General features: G+C 45.2%; 1 protein-coding gene across 5 annotated transcripts; it reads right to left on the bottom strand.

The window, feature by feature from the left end:
* Positions 1–207: 207 nt before the first annotated feature.
* LOC101288692 (zinc finger protein 705A) lies at positions 208–19,392 on the bottom strand. Of its 5 annotated transcripts, XM_049704265.1 has the most exons (10): positions 19,077–19,392; positions 16,087–16,241; positions 12,121–12,191; positions 11,583–11,869; positions 11,240–11,301; positions 5,605–5,691; positions 3,675–3,801; positions 2,859–2,954; positions 2,291–2,367; positions 208–1,830 (listed from the first exon to the last, which is right to left on the bottom strand). In XM_049704265.1, the coding sequence occupies exons 6-10, from the start codon at positions 5,614–5,616 to the stop codon at positions 1,180–1,182; spliced, it is 963 nt and encodes a 320-aa protein (XP_049560222.1). In that variant the 5' UTR covers positions 5,617–5,691; positions 11,240–11,301; positions 11,583–11,869; positions 12,121–12,191; positions 16,087–16,241; positions 19,077–19,392; the 3' UTR covers positions 208–1,179. The 5 variants fall into 5 exon arrangements, with proteins under 5 accessions (XP_049560222.1, XP_033263684.1, XP_033263683.1 ...); XM_033407793.2 differs by lacking the exon at positions 12,121–12,191 and having other exon boundaries at positions 19,174–19,392; XM_033407792.2 differs by lacking the exon at positions 12,121–12,191.
* Between the last annotated feature and the right edge of the window lie 86 nt (positions 19,393–19,478).

Genomic DNA, 19,478 nt, shown 5'->3' on the forward strand with positions numbered 1-19,478 from the left:
GGCCCCTGTTGTGTCACCATCAGTGCATAGATGAGACAGCTGATGTTGGTGGGAAGCTGGAATGAGTGGAGGTGAGCTGTGTGGAAGGGGCTGTGGAGAAAGGGAAGACAGAGAATCGGGCCGAGTCTCCCCGACACGCCATGGAGTGCAGACCCAGATCTGTGTCTTTGCAGCTGCATGGAGAAAACTACAACTTCACCAACAGACTAGACTTTTCAGCAACCAACTTTATTGTTTAAATATTTACAAATAATCTGTTGGAAAAAGTTTAATTTCTTACAAAATTCTGCATTCAGTATTCCCAGATCACCTTACTGTTTGCATTTATATGTCAGGTTTTTCCCCATAAATAGTTCTCTCAAAGTTCTGAATTATTTGCTGAATTGTATGTTAAAGGCTCTTTTAAAGGGTTTTTCACCCCCTCAACTTAGCTTTTCTGAATGTGAAGTCTAGATGAAGTTTTCGCCACACTGATTTTAGGACTGCTGTCTCCTCAGTGTGAGAACCTTAACGTTGATTATGAAATGAGAGATCACTGAAGTGTCATCCTTATTTCATGACACTGAGCGTGTTTTGTACAGTCTGAATCCACACAGGTACCACAAGTGTGGCTCTATGAATAAAGGATTTCTCATGATTTTACACTGAATCACTTCTCCTGGATGCATGACTTGGTATTCCTTAAGAGCCTTCATCCTCTTACTTCCTGTTGTAGTGGGTATTTATTCCTTCACTGAGTTTTCTCGTGCACATCAAGACTGTGCTTGGCTGAATGTTTGTTCACAGTGATTAGACCTAGGGGCTCTCCCAAATGGAGTTTGCCCATGTTGTTTAACCATGAATTATAAATGAAAGCATTTGCACATTGATGGCAGACCTGGATCCTCCCTGATGCAAGTCCCCTAGTGTGTTTAAAGTTTAGAGCTGTTGTTATTATTGACAGTATGAGTTCTCTCATGTCATCTATGGTCAGACCACTGACTGAAGGTTTTGCCACATAAATATCACACATATGGACTCTCTTCCATATAAATTTGCATATGTCAAGTTGAATAAGGATAACCGAAGGATCTTCCCCATTGATTACAGCGTTTTCTTCGATGTGAGTCCTCTGGTGTGTTTAAATGTTAAAGCTACGGTTGAAGTCTTGTCCACGTTTGTTACATTTATAATACCATGTCATCTGAGGTCAGAATACTTACTGAAGGCATTCATAATTTTCTCTCCATTGTGGGTTCCCTCATGTCGTCTAAGGGCAGAACACTGGCTGAAGGATTTGCCACAAAGATGACACTCATACGGTTTCTCTCCAGTGTGAGTTCTCTCGTGTCGTCTAAGAGCAGAACATTTACTGAATGCTTTCCCACAGAGTTGACATTCATACGGCTGCTCTCCAGTGTGTGTTCTCTCATGCTGTCTGAGGTTAGAGGACTGACTAAAGGCTTTCCCACAGAGATGACATTCATATGGTTTCTCTCCGGTGTGAGTTAGATTGTGTTTTCTAAGGTCAGAGCTTTGAATAAAGGCATTCCCACAGATGTGGCATTCATACGGTTTCTCTCCAGTGTGAGTCATCTCGTGTCTTCTAAGGCTAGAGCAATTACTGAAGGCTTTCCCGCACAGATGGCACTCACACGATTTACCTCTAGTGTGGATCTGCTTATGTTGATTAAGGTATGATTGGTCACTAAGGGATTTTTTACACTGTTTGTTGATACAGGGTGTCTTTTCCGTGTGAGTTAACAAATGTTGACTCAGTGTGGAGCTATGAGTGAAATCTTCTCCCAAATCATTACATTCGAAGGGATCCTCTGGAGTGTGAGATACTTGCTTTTGGGAAGGAGATAAAAGGCTATTAACGGTTTGTCCACATACATACATTCTTTTCTCTACACGTGAATCTAAAACAAAGCATTCAGTGAGAGTCTCCATTTAAAATCCTTCCGATATGACCTGCATACGCCGGATGTGTTACTCCCTGCATACACAAAGGCTTTCTCTTTATAGCCTCCCTGCTGCAGAGGTTATAGGCTAATTTTGAAGACTGCAATATGTTTCAAAGACTAGGCATATAAGCAATGTTTATACAGTTGCCCCTTTTTTTTAAGATCTGAGGTTATGGTTTTGAGCTCAGGTTAATCTCTGCACTAAATTCAAACCACCCATAACTTTTTGCTCAGAAATAGCTTAACCCCAACTTAATGTAAATCAGGCTATTGTGCTCAATTACTAACATTCCATTGCCAGGTCTTTAATTTGGATGACCAGGGTTAACACTCAGGAAACTTACCAGTGGGATGATTGTAGATGTGTCTTTCCTGCTGATATGCTGTGTGGCTAACATTTCTTTAAGGGCACTTTCCCTGCCTAAAATAATTGAAAAAAAAAAAATTAGAATGCCATTAGGGGAATGAAAGTGTTGAAAAGCTCCAAGACCTTTATGAGTATGTTTCAAAAATTGGTACTTCAATAGGGAATACTCTAGGAAACAGAAACACATTATAGGGCATTGACAATTAGGAAAGATTTTCAGGACTGAAATATGAAAATATTAAAATGGAGATGAGATGTTGGGTAGAGAGAGGGAAAACCTTCAAAGGGGAGGATGAGAACAAGAGTTATTATGTGAAAGTTTAACTTTCCCTAAAGCCCAAAAAAGATAATGGCAGGAGTACACATGAATGTGACTGAAATATGTAAGGAATAATAACATCTAAAGAATTTTGCCCCAATGTCGTTCACCTACGTTTTAGAAAACCTCACTCACTTAACAAAATCTTCAGTTGATGTTTCTAAGTACATATTCACTCACTGACTAGGCACCTCCTCATACTGAAGCACAGGCTGCTGCTGCATACCTGGACTGTGGCTTTGGAAAAATCCTCTTCCTTCAATCCACAGCTCTTCACCTTGGTCCAGCTGGAAAATCACATCTGATTTGCAATGCTGATACCCTGTTCATGGAAAAAAGGTGGATTTTGAGTTCTGTGCTAATAAAAGGGCATTATCATCAAGTTCAGGACACGCTACTGAGGAAGAACAAGGAGACCACTGAAGTTCAGCCCAGGCAACAACACCATGAGCAGAGGAAACACTGAAGTACAGATCATGTGACCAAAATAGTGAAGACCTCTGGATGCTGATGTCCATGGCCAAGTTCGAAGACAGAACACAGAATCCTCAGTCTTTTAAAAAATGGAGAAATTAAATGTCTCCACAGTCGGTTGAATATTATCTTCAAACAGACGCCAGTAAACATAAGTCCCACAAGAATAATCAAGGTTTTGCTATTTTCTCTAGTCTGCTGTCAAGCCTCAGCATAGTGACTAGAGCAGAATATTTAGAAAATATTTACTCAATTTATTTAGGCATTCAAAAACATTCATTGGGTTCCTGGGTCTGTTCTGAGTGTGAGAGATTGAGTAGCAAGAAAGACATTAAATTGTGGTCAAGACTACATTTTAGTGGGGTGACAAACTAGATGTAAGTAATATATTAAACAACTTTCTCTCATGTAGTTATAAGGTCTATGAAAGAATCAGGACAGGGAGTGGAGTGAGTATGCAGAAGCTGTTCTAGATACTTATCGACTGAATCAATGAATACCTACCTACCTACCTACCAACCTACTTACCTACCTACCTGCATACATACATAAATGTTGACAGACTCACCCACGGAGACCAGATGACTGATGTTCTCCAGCATCACATCTCTGAACAGCTTTCTCTGGGATGTGTCCAGCAGGGCCCACTCTTCCTGGGTGAAGCTGATTGCTACATCTTCAAATGTCACTGATTCCTAAACATGGATATTGTGGTTCAGACAGAGCAGCCCCTACTAATGTCCAGAGCAGGAGGGTTGATGTGGCAGCACTAAGGAAAGGGGCGGAGAAGCTGGGTGTACAGAAAGATCAAACGGAGTTTGGGGTTCCCATCAGTTCCTTCTCAGTGCTGAGCTGGCAACTGCTTTTCAATATATCACACAGATATGCACAGTCTGAATTAATAAAACTTTATTATAAAGGAATATCACACGAAGTGTGGTGTAATAAAAAAAACCCTGGAAATCTGCCCAAAAAACTGGTAATTGTGAGTTCAGACATGTGATTAAAAGCTGCATTTGAAAATTCATAAAACTCTTCCTGATTAATTTCCAATAACTTATTGACACATCCAAGGCAAATGATTTGCCACTTTTTTTTTTTTTTTTTTGCGGTACGCGGGCCTCTCACTGCTGTGGCACAGGCTCCATATGCGCAGGCCCAGCGGCCATGGCCCATGGGCCCAGCGGCACGTGGGACCCTCCCGGACCAGGGCACGAACCCGCGTCCCCCGCATTGGCAGGCGGACTCTCAACAACTGCGCCACCAGGGAAGCCCTGATTTGCCACTTTTAAACCATAACTGTAGTTGTATCATTCCCCTAAATGAACTTCAGACTCATCTATTAAATGGTTTAATAACCTGTTATGAGTATTGAAAGATCCAATGAAGTAATGAAGTTCTCCCTACCTAAGTAAACATGTATTAAATACAAGCCTTAGTCTATTACTTATTAAAATGTCCGAGAACCTTGAAACTGTCTCCAGCATTATTCAGAAATGAACAAGTTTCATACAGGACTTGGTATCAACAGGCGTGGTCTCACTGAACTCTACAGAACTTGGGCGTTCATAAGAAGGTATGAGGTCAGATGGTCCAGCAGCACAAGCCGGGGGGACTCTGGGGTGGCTGTGCTGAAGGACAGACCCAGCCTGACCCATCCCTCTGGTGGGAGGACCCCCACTCTCAATGTTTTCTGGGACCTCAAACACCAGTCCTTACTGTCGCCTTTCTTTAGCTTGTCTCTCTGCTGAAGGATAACAGAAGCCTCTTGACTGGTTTTGATCTATCTAGTTCTTTAAAACTTTCCACAGGGTCTTAAATTTTACTCTATTCCTCCTCAATATGGAGCCACAATTAAGAAAATAATACTCCCTATACATTAATTCCAGTTACCAAAAATGAAAAAAAGCGTTAATTTTCTTTTTAAGAAGTTCCTAAAAGAGCAAATATATTCTATCAAAACTTTAAAATTAGAAAAAAATAAATGAATGATCCCTCATGCCTCCTTTGGCCTCAGCTTCTCTCGTGCTCCCTTCACAGCTCGCAGCCCGCACCCAGGACCTGTGAAGACAGGACTGACTGAACCCACCTCATGAGACCCTGGCCTCCCCATTGGGCTGTAATGTTCTCCTCCTCCCTCCTCTCTATTCACCACAACCTTAGACCACGATAGCCACTAACGTGATTATCGACTGAATTATTCCCCAATGAGACCATGGACAGATTAGAGAAAGAAAACTTCTCTCACCTCTTCTGTAAATACACAAGCTTAGCAGAGGCTGGAATAAAAGAGTGTGATGTTAGGAAGGATACTAGTTATTAAGGAGTTCTTGACCCATGACAACCATCCCAGAGTCCTGGGGAAATTTCATTGGAGCTCAGATGCCTGAATGTTTCTTGACTGCACTTAGAACATCCATGCAAGTAAGAGAATCCTGCCCATCTGCTGTCAGCAGCAGTGTGTGCAATTCCAGCAGAAAGAGGCACTGCTTACTCACCAATGGCTGCATTGTCAGTAACTCAGCTGCGAGCAGTCTTTCTCTGGGTTTTCACTCACAGACAGTCCAAGCACTAAGCAGGCAGAGCTGCGGATGGAGAAGAAGCCGTGAGACTCCAGTCCCGTGCACACCTTCATGACACCCCAAACCTTCACCAGGATGTGACGCCCAGTCTAACCAACAAACATGCAGTGCACACCCTACTGGAAACACACAGAGGCCTCTACTCCTCTCCCAGGGTCAAAAGTAAGAAGACTTTAACTGTGGTTGTTGATTTAAAAAGTAGAAATACAAATAACTTACAGACAAGAAAATGGAAAGTATTGAGCTTCATATGTTAATTAGCCTGTGGTACCCAGAGTTATTCAGTTCTCTCCCTGACTCCAAACCAGTGACCCCTGACCCACGCTGCACGTAGATTTTGGTTCCCACCTGCAGGTAAACACTGGGAATTCTCAGATTTCATTATTCTGACAGGGGTTCCCCAGCATTCATGGCAGTGCTCCCTTAACTCTGTTGGATCTGACCCCCACGGACCTGGAAGTCAATCAACTAAAAGTCTGTTTTATGAGGGAGTTAACTTAAGGACTTATTCCACTTGGAGGAACCGTGGCACCCACCCTTCCGGTCTCGTCCTTAACATCCGCTGCTCCAGAAGGGAGCAGAGGTACACGAGCCATAGTGTTCCGGTCGTGGACTGTCTTGAGCCCTCTGTGTCGAGGATGGCTGGGCTAACTCCAGCTGATCATCTTAGTAAAGGGGTAGCTGAAATCCTTGAAATCATGTTCTGCATTAATCTTCATTAGCTGCAATATCCCTGCATTTCATTATACACAAACACACGTATGTGTACATGCATATATATATATATATATATGTGCACACAAATGTGTGCAAGAGACACACAGAGAAAGCATTTATAAAGTGTAAATTCTCCCCTGAAATACCAATAACTAAATATATTTCACAGGAAAATGATGATAATGCATCATAAACAAAAGCAGGATTAACTCACCCATTTGTACCTGAGGTCCAGAAAAAGAAAAAAAAAAAAGTTTGTATCAAACATGACTTAGTGCTTGGATATTTACGTATATTCACTCATTTAGGCCTTAAAATAAACCTGGCGATTTTAGTTTGTTTACCAATATAACAAATGACATACACAGAAGAGGTCCAAAAAGTTAATCATATAACAAAGTCACAGCTAGAAATGACGCGTCTATAATTTTAATTTTGTTCTGCCTGTCTCCTATGCTCATATTCCTTATGCAACACACATCATATCCAGGTTTTACCTGGAATACTTCCTCTGACATTAATCAGGAGCCCCAACCTGTAACTACAACCCCTCTGCCTTCTGATACCCCAAACTCAGGTCCTCTGCCACATGGGGACCCCCAATGTACTTGTTTCACTTCTCAAACATCGAGCTACATCTCTCTACATTTTTCCTGCTCAGTTTAATCCACACTTACTCATTTCAACAGGCACTTACCAAGACCAGAACATTTTCTATGTCCCTTGGACTATTAACCGTATTTCCCCATCAAAATCCCAATAGCAGGTGACTCCTCGTACCTGCCTTTTCCATGACTGCATCCGACACACACTACTACTAAGTGGACCCCTGCCTAACACAGAATCACCTACTCCTAGTTGTTTTCAAATATATCTGGCAACTCTACTATGTCTGGCAAAGTAAAACAGAAGTATTTCAAATATTTGCTCCATAAATATTTCAAATTGTCACCATGCCTTTTGAATCTGCACTCTTCACGTTTCAAAAGATGAGGTTATCTCCTACTACACATAGTGTATTAGTTTGCTAAGGCTGCTGGAACAAAGTATCACAGACTGGGTGGCTTAAGCAGATTTATTTTCTCACAATTCTGGAGGCTCTAAGTCCGAAATCAAAGTGAAGCCAGGTTGGTCTCTTCCGAGGCCACCCTTTTTAGCTTCCGGATGGCTGTCTTCTCCCTGTGTCTTCCCACTGGACACGTCTGTGCCATAATCTCCTCTTCTTGCAAAGACACCAGCCCATTGGATTAGGGCCCATCCTAAGAACCTCATTTTAATTTACGCACCGCTTTTAAGGCCTAATCTCCAAATACCATCAGGTCTGAGGATGGCTTCAGTATTTGACTTTTGGGGGCACACAATTCAGTTCGTAACACAGACAGATTACATGATGTGACAAAGTAACTCGGTTCACCATCATGATCGCTACAGATATTCCTACATTCCGACCCCTGGGCTACTCCTTTTCTCCCTTCAAATTGACGGGTCATGCTGCCTCTAGTCTAGCGTCTCCAGCTGAACTCCTTTCTCTCCTGTTTTCTTGTTCTCCTTTACCGGACACCTGTCCATCAGTCCCCTCTTCAGTTAAGCTCATTATGTCTCTTTTTACTTGAAGCAAAAATCTCCTCTGAACCTATTTTTTCTCAAGTCCCTGCCCATCTATCCTCCCTTCACCATCAAGCTGGAAGTACAGCCGTCAGCCCCTCATGTCCTCCTCTCCCTTGACTTGCAAAGACCCTCAATGTTTATCTCACGCATACATATTGTTAATATCACCAAGTATCTCCCCACAGATAGAGTCTTCCTTGAAAACAAAAGTTGAAACTTGACCTCCTTTCCGGAACATTCTCCTAGCCTAAACTGAAACCTCATTCTCCTGTCTTCGATCTACTCTGTCATCAGTCCTCTGCAAAGAATTCCTCAGTCCTACTGGAGTGTCTCAAGACTTAATGGGAGCTCCTGTTCTCCTCTCACACATTTATTCAATTGCTCTCATTTCTTCTACTGCTATCTCTGTTGAAAATGACCAGCTTCTTGTCTGGATTCCATTTCTGTGCTATCATCTCTCCTTGCAAACTTACATACACCTAAAACGAAATATTTCTCAGGACAACACCTCTGCCCCTCCAAATACAAAAATCACTCCTCCTCTAGTCTTCAGTCTTAGTTAACGGCTCCACCAGACATCCTGGCATTGATGTGTGCATGACCTGGCTGAGCCCACACACATACTGCTGTTATCTCTACACTGGGGGACTGGTATCAACCTTCATTTCCACCCAATCCACACACACAACCTTCCCACCCATACACAATTTATGTCAGCATCAGTTTAAATCTCAACTAGCAGGAGACTTTCACTAAACTCCAACCAAGTTAAACCTTTCCCTTCCCCTCTGCCCTAACTTACACAGAACTCTACCACTCCTTGAGGCCATTCACCTAATTAGTCATTAGATATTTATATATGCTCTGCCCTCCCAGTGGTCTAAATCTACCTATACATGGTAAGATTAGGCAAGTTCACCTCTGACCATTACATATGAATTATAAATACAGAGAAACTCTATGTCCACAGTAAGGAAACTTGCCCCCAAGTGGCTGCACTCATGTGATCCATCATTTCCTGATTATAAACTCTTCTGAAATAACGGAGTTGTCTTTCCTGACAAAAATTCTCTCTACTACTTACCCAAACCCATGGAAAAGCCAAAGAAGCCAACTCTTTATTGAGGATGCAGTCACCACCCAAACGAACTCAGAGTTTCTTTCTCTCTCTAGATAAACCAGCTTTTCATGGCAAGCCCTCTTTGTAAGCAGCTGATAATCTCATCAATCATGTAAATCGAAAGACACACCCTGATTAATTTGCATGCCAAGTCAATGTGGATCTAATCAACGCATGCCTTTTTTTTTTTTTTTTTTTTTTTGCGATACGCGGGCCCCTCACCGCTGTGGCCTCTCCCCGCTGTGGCCTCTCCCGTTGCGGAGCACAAGCTCCGGACGCGCGGGCTCAGTGGCCACGGCTCACGGGCCCAGCCTCTCCGCGGCATGTGGGATCCTCCCGGACCGGGGCACGAACCCATGTCCCCTGCATCGGCAGGCGGACTCTCAACCACTGCGCGGCCAGGGAAGCCCAAGGCATGCCTTTTTTAATCAAATATTTTCTCACTAATTAGGTAAATCACATAAATGGAATTAAGGAAAACAGATGATATCCTTTCATTCTTTTTCTAAAAATGCTTTATTTTTTTAGAGTTGTTTTAGGTTCCAAGCAAACTGAGCAGAAAGTACAGACAACAAAGTCTATGGATAACTCTTATGGAAGATCTAAGAAGCTCTTTACCCAAACATGTCATCAATATTGATCACATATTAGGTAACAGGAGTATTCTTATAATCTTGCCATTTATTCATTTGCCATTATTATTATTATTTTTTCTTTTCTTCTGGCCATGGCACGTGCGGCTTGTGGGATCTCAGTTCCCCGACCAGGGACCGAACTTGGACCCTTGGCAGTGAGAGTGCAGAGTCCTAACCACTGGACCGCCAGGGAATTCCCTCATTTGCCATTATTATTGTCACTTTTCCTTTCATGAAACCGACCTGGAAAGGATTCATGTGACTTAACAAAAACTACGCAGCATATAATTGGTTGAACTACGTTTCACGCTCACGTGTATCTGGCTCAAAAGTCTGTTCCCTGACCACAGTTTCATGTGAGTTATGTCCTCTCATGGTTCGGTGTGCAGGTGAGGGCGGTGAGGATAGGCCTGAGTTACACGGGGGCGTCGCTTCCACCACCTGGCAGGCGAGTGTGGCCTGGAATTGAAAGTGACCGCACAGCATAGCAGCGCCTCCTGCAGAAGAGCCCCGGCATCCTCCCTCCCCTGGCCTGAGGTGTGGACTTCCAGGAGCTGCAGGACTTGGAATCTGGCATTCTGAGGCCAACAGAGAGGATGTTAGAAGCAGAGAGGAAGTCTTCAGTGCTGGGAGGAATATTTTAGTTCCAGTTATAGCAGGGAAACCATCCTTTCTAGTTGAGACAATACTTTGGTTGTTGAGCCCACTCTCATACTGAGCTTCTGAAGATGTTGGGCTACTGCCTGCAGGAATCCACCTGACGAGAAGGAGTTCACCAGTTTTAGGCTGTGGAGTCAATCAACTTCAGAGACAGCCATCATGAACCCCTAGTCAGGCACGAGGGGAATGTCCACCAACTCCAGGAAACACAGAGCCTGCAGCCTGGGCAGGTTCATCATCTGCCTGCCTTGGAAGGTAAGAAGAGGGTCCAGGACAAGGTTGTGTTAGAAAAGCAGTGGAGAGAAGTCACTTTCCTTGAAGATCCGTGACTCTGAAATTTCACAGTTGTATAGTTCCACACTTGTGAGGACTGGGCAAGTTTGGTGATCGGGAATTTCCTCAAGTATAGAACATGCAACTAGAGTTCAGTTTGGTGAGGGTACCTCTTCCCAGCTTCCTTAATTAAAGCTGGAATGATTTCAGAAGGCTTTATGCTTCAGATCATGTAGAGCCCCACACTCAGTGACTGGAACCCTGCTCTCACGTGTCTCTGGAAGAGATGCCTGACAACCGGGGCCTCTCCCTGCAACACCCAAGCATTCCGATGATCAAAGGACAAAAATCAACTGCGTTCAACCTGAATCAGGGAGTGGAATGACAGATATTCAGGGCCCCTGGACAATATCAAAGCTCACTGAGCCGTCATATATACCTGCTCCAAGGAGCCCAGCATGGGTTTTGTGTAAGAACTGCCATGCCCGGTTTACAGCAGAGACCCTCAAGCATTTTCCCAAATAGAGGCCATACATACCTTGTAAGGTGTCAGGTACACATCTCCATAGTGCAGAATGTTCAACTAGCATCTTCCAAACTCTGCAGAGAGAGAAAACTGACATTGATCTCGGAAACTGACGCGAGCCCATGGTTTCCCCTCCGAGGCCCCTGCTGTCCTCCTCCGTGACCACAAGGCCAGAGAGTGGTTGGAAGCCCTGCTCCAGTTGTGCCCCAAGCTCTTATCCCAGTGTTTCCGTTTTAGTGCACTTGGACTGGGTCCTATGTTCTACACCCCTCAAACACCTGCCTCTACCCCAAGCTCTGAGGTACCTGATCTTCAGAACAGTGAGGACGCCCCTCCCCCAGACATGGGTCCATACCTGGAAATGTGAATCTTCTCTGTAACACACAGGAAGGAGAATGTCTTCAGCATCACAGAGGCAAGTAGTGCCAGGGTGGTTCTCCAGCTTTGCTCTCTGCCCGTTGTATGCATGCACTCTGATGAGGAACTGGAACCTTCTAGGGTGAGTTGAGGGACTGAGGATCTAGAGGGTTATTTAAATGTCTGTGGGTGGGTGGGTGGCGTGATAGCTGGATTCTGGGCACTGTTTCTTCTTATTTTCCTCTGTGAGTCACCCAGCAGGGAGGAGAGTACTTTCAATCAGATCTGAAAGGAAAACCCCAGATTAATGCAAGGATCTGATAACTGGGGAAAGGTAGTCAATATCTAGGACAGTTCACAATCTCCAGAAGATACTCCATAAATACGGTTTACCTACTGAGTTATCGAGAGCATATGGGAGAATCCAAGGACAAGGAAGGAAAATCTAGGAAGACTAATAAGGCACTGTCCATGGGATTACGTTAGGTTTTGACTTCAGGGCAGATTTAAATTGAAACATAAAATATTTTTTTTACCTTGAGGATTTTTCTTCTAAGGACATACAGGGACATCCAGGGAACCACGATGCACATGAAACAGAACAGCCCTGTGAGTGGGAAGGAATGTACCTAGGTATCACTGTGCTTTGCCCACACTTCCAAACAGAAGGCATCAAAGAAGGTCATGAGTGGATGAGAACTGTAAATAAAAGCAGCCCCTCACTATAAAAAAATAAATACCAGGTCCCACAAACTTTCCAAATGTCCTGTGTTAAAGTTATTTCTTTGAGCCAGGAGGAGTTCCTGCTATTCTCTCCAAACTATTACCATGAACTGATGTGGCTTAAGGAGAACTCAACTCAATGAAAATAACTTGGAAAAAATAACCAAAGCAGTAACTATTAAAAGACTAAAGCATAAGAGAGGTTGGGGTAAAAAAAAATTGAATATTAATATTCAAGGAACCCTATGCCTTGGAGCAAAACATTATTTAAAAATTATCCAGGGGCTTCCCTGGTGGTGCAGTGGTTAAGAATCCACCTGCCAGGGCTTCCCTGGTGGCGCAGTGGTTGGGAGTCCGCCTGCCGATGCAGGGGACATGGGTTCGTGCCCCGGTCCGGGAAGATCCCACATGCCGTGGAGCGGCTGGGCCCGTGAGCCATGGCTGCTGAGCCTGCACGTCCGGAGCCTGTGCTCCGTAACGGGAGAGGCCACAACAGTGAGAGGCCCACATAATGCAAAAAAAAAAAAAAAAAGAGAGAGAGAAAGAATCCACCTGCCAATGCAGGGGACACGGGTTCGAGCCCTGGTCGGGGAAGATCCCACATGCCGCGGGACAACTAAGCCCGTGCACCACAATTACTGAGCCTGCGCTCTAGAGCCCACAAGCCACAACTACTGAGCCCACGAGCCACAAATGCTGAAGCCCACACGCCTAGAGCCCTTGTCTGCAACAAGAGAAGCCACTGCGATGAGAAGCCCGCGCACCACAACTACTGAGCCTGCGCTCTAGAGCCCACAAGCCACAACTACTGAGCCCATGAGCCACAACTCCTGAAGCCTGCATGCCTAGAGCCCGTGCTCCGCAACAAGAGAAGCCACTGCAATGAGAAGCCGGCGCACTGCATCGAAGAGCAGCCCCTGCTCGCCGCAACTAGAGAAAGCCTGCACGCAGCAACGAAGACCCAATGCAGCCAAAAATAAATAAATTAATTAATTAAAAAAAAACTATCCAATAAGTTTAGTAATGGACTACAAACTATTAAAAACCTTAACAGAACTTCAAAGCGTAATTACAAAGATGAAAGAGATTATAAGACAACAGAAGAAAGAAAAATGACTTGACAGAGCTCCAAAACTTCCAAAGTAAAATAAATTAAGATTTATTAATAATTTAAGAGAAAAGACCACAGTGGGAGATAAGAGAAAGGAAAACGACAATGCTAAAAAGTCATTAATTTACATGGATGACAGGCTTTAAAATCAGCAAAAGAAAAAAGAATTAAGTAAGTAAGGATTAAGTAAAAACTACTGAAAGGCTTAGAGAGAAACTGAAAGATGTGAAAGACATGTCAACCTATAAAATCCATGTTAATGGTAAAGATAACAAAGGAAATGATATGACAAAATAATGTTATGATTTAATTCAATAAAGAAGTATTAAAACATACAACAAAGGAATACATAGAATACAGTATAACAGAGACAGAATGCAGAATGATGGTTGACAGGAGACGGGGAAGGAGGGAACAGGAAGCTATTTATTGTTTAATGGATTTAGTTTCAGTTTTGCAAAATGAAAAGAGTTCTAGATATGGATGGTGGTGATAGTTTGGACAACAGTATGAATAAACGTAATACCACCTAACACCACTGAACTGTACACGTAAAATGGTTAAGATGGTAAATGCTATGTGTATTTTATCATAATTAAAAAAAAAACTGAAAAAAAATTAGGCTGGAATGCTGAGTGTTCTGCCAGAGACAGAATTTATTCCTTAAATTTCTCTATTGTTCCAATACAGGAATGAACCTCAAATTAATCAACCATTTGCTCACTGCTTGATTTTAAGTTGGCTTCTCCTGCCTCTTAGTGATGTCAACATGAATGAATACTTGGCATTCTTAATTAATAATGAGTTTATTACTTTGAGGGAGACTGGCAGAACATGCATTCTAGTTGTGGGCTCATGTGTATTTTAAAAGTGAACAGATATTGCCTGGTTGCTAACCCCCAAATGTAGCACACTTTTGTTCTATCTGCAACGTATGAGAATCCAGTTTTCTTTCATCATATGAAGTAGGATTTTTCACTTTGTTCATGTTACCAGTCAGAGAAGATTAAGCAAGGCATGTTTACATAATTGTATCATTGTTTCAATACTTTGCCCTCCCACTGTCAGATAGACAGCTATTCCCCCGTGTCCATATCTATATGTCTGTGCACCTTCGTATGTTTACAGAGGTACATCCATTTCTTTGAGCACTTCTGGGCAATGAGTGTTCATATGCTATGCCTGTTTTGGAGGAGTTTTTACAGCAAGTTAATATGAATTTCCTGCTTTCTGTAGTTACACCAAATTTCATGGCATTTTTAAGAAGAGTCTCTGGCTCAACTTTATCTTCTTGTCCACAGAGTGCCACATGTTACTGCATCTTCCCTTAAACCATCCTTCTACCATGGAGGATCTCACGGAGTTCTTCATAAAGTCTATTCCAGGTAGAACGGGATCTAGCTCTGGCTCTGAATGGATTTTTTTGAGTGTCTATAGTTTATAAGTACTCATATGATTAAAAATCTTTCCCATCCTCTGATTTGTTCATAGTTATTGCCCCCTTTTTCATCTGGTGTTTTATTCCTATGCTTCCTGCCAGCCAGAGGAAGGGAGATGACACCTTCCAGCAGCCCCAGGCAGAGATACTGGAACAGAGGTGCACAGATACTGAAGGACCCAGGAAGAGCAGACGGCAGACAGGCAGCCAGAACTCAGGGCTGAGAGTGCTGGGGCTTAACATTCCTCGTAGGGGAGCAGGGATCCCTGCCTTCCAGGGAGACCCCCACTCCTGCCAGATGTCCAGGGGATGGGATGGGGCAGCAGGGAGGCCCTGGACCTGGGCTCCTCTTCCTGGAAAGTCTCACCTGCAGATGATCTCCTAGGAGCCCTTGCTTTCACCTATGCCCCACTTCCGGTGTTTCTTTTTCTCTTTTGCTGCTTGTCCTTCACCTTCAGAGAACACGTTTCACGGAGCAGACCTAGGACTCTGATTCGAACCACCCCAAGTCCTACTGGGTATCTGATCACTCATTCACTGAGGTCTGTAGTCTATTCTCCCATCTCCTTCAGTTTCTTCTTATTATTGCTCTTGTCATAAGGACCATTTTCATTATTGATGTTAATCACCGTGATTGTACTTATTACAACAATTATGATTTATCACTCTTGTTAAAAAACACTGAATCAGCTTTCTCTATCCACGCAGGGTATCGAGTTTACTGAAGCGGACTACAGAGGGTTCCACAAAATACAAACACACAGATGCTTTCAAGTCATTCCCAGTGCCCTTTCCGGAAACGAGTGTCCACAAATTTCCCAAGTTTGTCTCAGGAGGCCTGGAGTGGCCATTTTGACAGGAGAGACTAGATGAGGACATTCTGGCCTGCCTGAGCCTCTAGAAAACATTCTAAGTCATCTTGGGGACCAGCAACCATTTGAGCCTGCCTGCAAGGCCTGGGGAGGGAGTCCATGGCTGGCCAGGCTCAATGAACAACTTCCTAAGACCCCTCGGAGGCCCTGGAACAGGTATAAGAGAACACGCGTGGAAAGCTAAAGAGGAGGTCCTTGCTGCCTGGAGGCTGTGCGGTATTTTCTGAGTGTGCCCAGAACCAGGCAACTGCTCACGCCCGCTACAGTCCTGCAAGCACAGGAGGGCAGGGAGGGACCATCCAGTTGCCCACCAACTGTCCCAGGCTCAGAGGCAAGATCCCAAAGTAATGATACATACCTCTAGGCTGTAGGGTGGGGCAGTGGCAGAAAGCGCAGCGCCATGGGGCTGAGAAAGCGCTCTAGTCTTATTGTTCAGAGCAGGTGGAGCTTTGCAGGGCTAGTGGGCAGGGCATGGTCCCTGAGTCTGGCCTTCTTCCCGGGAGGCCAGATTCCCTGGAAGACACATACACACATACTTTAATGAACGTGTGTGTATATGCGTGTACATCCAAAATGTAGAGACTTTTTATCCCCACTTATTCCAACGTAGAGACTTCAGTACATCCAGTGCACGCATCAAATTTGACTTTGTAATTAGCCACAGAGAAAATTTTAGCTAAATGCAAAAGAGAATATATCAAATAGGCCACATATGCTTACCACAGTAAAATGAAAATGAAAATAAACAATAATCAGGTAGTACAAACAAAACTAACAGTCTGAAAGACAATGACAGTTTAAACAACAGGGTTACAATACAATCGAATGACCATTGCCAATTCGAGTCATCATCACCATGAAGAATGAACATATCAACTCCATAGAATAGGGTTAAATACACTTAATAGACGCAGAGAGGGCTTGTTCAACTTTATAAACCAAGAGAAAGTAAAAGGAAACAAGAGTGAGTTGACATTTCAAATTGTTACAAATTAAGAAGATAAAGTTAAAAGAAACAAAAGCTTAAATAAAAGATTAAAGACGAAAACGGAGAAACAGATTATTTGACAGAAATCAATGAAAGTTTTGACAGTCAAATCAAGGAATTAATAAAGACACGTGGAAAGCTTCTTTCCCAGCCAAAATCAGCCTTGAGATCCTCCCTCGGTGCGGAGGGTGTGCCTCTCATACCAGCTCCCTACGCCTCAGCCACACACAGGAAGGGACTCACTAAGTGGCAAAGACCGTCCCCTGCGGCCAGTGAAACCACAGGGACTCAGAAGTGTTACACAGGAGACGGGCAGATGGGTAACGCCCTCCCATCCTACGGAAGCCCACATACTCCATGGCAGCAGCGAGTGTGAGCGCTCTCCCACGGTCTCCTCCGTACCTGCTGAGCACAGGGTCACCTCGGGTGAGGACGGGAAGACGTTTCCCTTCCTCTTGTTCCCGAGCTTCTCAGTCTCCCTCCCATCCCCGGCTCCTTGGCCCTCGACAGCATTCTTGCTCTTTCTTCCGGCTCCCTTCAGAATCGAGTGCCCTCTTCTCCCGCCTCACTAGAGAGAGACTTTTGATCTTCGCTTAGTTTGTGAAGTCCGGGCCCTCCCTTGTCGGGTGGCCTCGTGACCCCCTGCTGGGTTGGAGCAGGCAAGGGGGTCAGCAGGAAAGGCCGGCGGAGAGGAACCAGGTCTGTCCTCACAGGAATGACATGGCCTGGATGAGACAGTGCAGGGTTTGCCCTTCTCACCCCTGCCTGCCCCTAAAAATCACATTTCCTATTCCTGAGCAAGAGCCACTTCCTTTCACGATTTTAATCACAATAATCTCAAGTATTTGACTCCTCTTTTCCAGAAGAACATCACATTAAAACCATCAAAAAATGACACGGGGCTTCCCTGGTGGCGCAGCGGTTGAGAATCCGCCTGCCAATGCAGGGGACACGGGTTCAAGCCCTGGTCCGGGAAGATCCCACATGCCACGGAGCAACTAAGCCCGTGAGCCACAGCTACTGAGCCTGCACTCTAGAGCCCGCGAGCCACAACTACTGAAGCCCGCACACTCTAGGGCCCATGTGCCGCAACTACTGAGCCCGTGTGCCACAACTACTGAAGCCCGTGTGCCTAGAGCCCGTGCTCTGCAACGAGAAACCACCGCGATGAGAAGCCTGCGCATGGCAATGAAGAGCAGCCCCCGCTCGCCGCAACTAGAGAAACCCCACGTGCAGCAATGAAGACCCAACGCAGCCAAAAATAAAATATAAAAAGAAATTTATGATCTTAAGAAGACCTAATTGGTAGCACTGGAAAACACGAAAGGAGGTCAGCAATGGAAACAGCTCAGCGATTTATTCACCAGGAACAGAAGGGCTCTCTTCCAACTACTTCTGAGGACAATCCAGCTCACCCTTGATCACTTTCAGAGACACGACAAAGGGAATATATACTTGGCTGGAAACTTCAGTTCACAGCCCACTAAGTTAAAAGCTCATAAAAGGGGATAAAGATGTTGAATATCAGACTAAGTGGTTAATCTAGGTTTTGACTGTTGACATAGAAAATTACCGATATCCTTAGTAAGAACACACTGAAATAGTGTAAAATTACTTGCTAAGCACTATAGAATATTTTCAACATGTGATGAAGACTGGAAAACCACTGAGACCTCATCATCGGAATCTGACACAATACCTGTAAACGGGACTGTAAGCTGGAAATTTAAAAACACAACTAATGAATCCGGGATCTACCTTTCTCTTGCCCCCGCCGCTACTGGTGCTCGTAACTCCCTCCCCGTCTCTGCCCTCTTCCATCTCTGCTGATCCTCTTTTGGTCTATTTTCATTTATTCCCCTGCTGCCCAGGTCATTCTCCTTCACTCTTAGCGGGTCTTTTCAAGCCCATGGGACCCACTCCCCCAACCTCAATTCACCCCTGCTTTTATCTCACTCTGTCTCCCTGGTTCTCCCTTGATCTCGCTCCTTTCTCGTCATCCCCCTGCCGCACCTCTGCAGTCGCAGGAATTGAATGCAGCAGCCCCTGAACAGCAAGAGCACGCTTTCCAGGGCGGCCCCGGGAATGTAAACACACCCTGCAGGCACGGCCGGGTGGGATGGGATTCGAGACCGCGGGGTGTCACGGGGCGGGGACGGGTGAACGCCCCCAGCGCTGGGCTCAGGGGCCTCTCTGAAGAGGTGACTGTGACGGGAACGCCTGGAGAGCGGCAGGGCTGGGCCCCAGAATGGAGCCAGGATGGGGACGCAGATTCAGGAGAGGACAGGGGGCTGCAGGACGCAGGGTCGGGAGGAGGCTGGACGGCCCGACGCCGCCCTCCAAGGCCGGAGAATACACACCGAGAGGGACCTGACAAGGCGCGGGGTGGGGAGCGGAGACGGTGAGAAGAACCGGGGCAGAACGGTCGGGCGAGGACCAGCCGCGCAGCGATTTTACCGGAACAGATTCAGGTCCGGCCCCGGCAGCTGAGCTCCCCCCGACTAGGCGGGGCTCCCCGCGGGCGGGGACGGTAGCGGTCGAGGGGCCCGGGACTCCGGGTGTGGAGGACGCGGCGCTGAGGGCATCCACGAGAGAGTTTGAACGAGAAATACTGAAACACACGCCAGGTAACGGTTCTTCGGGCCAGAAGAGCTGCTTCCGGCTCTGCCGGAAATTGCTAGATCGGGGGGCGGGGCCAGGGAGGAGGGGCTTGCGTGGGGCCGTGACCTGCGCCCTCCGCCCCGCCCCCAGGGAGTTACAAA

Source organism: Orcinus orca, chromosome 21 (genome assembly GCF_937001465.1).
Source record: "Orcinus orca chromosome 21, mOrcOrc1.1, whole genome shotgun sequence".
NCBI classification, from domain to species: Eukaryota; Metazoa; Chordata; class Mammalia; order Artiodactyla; family Delphinidae; genus Orcinus; species Orcinus orca.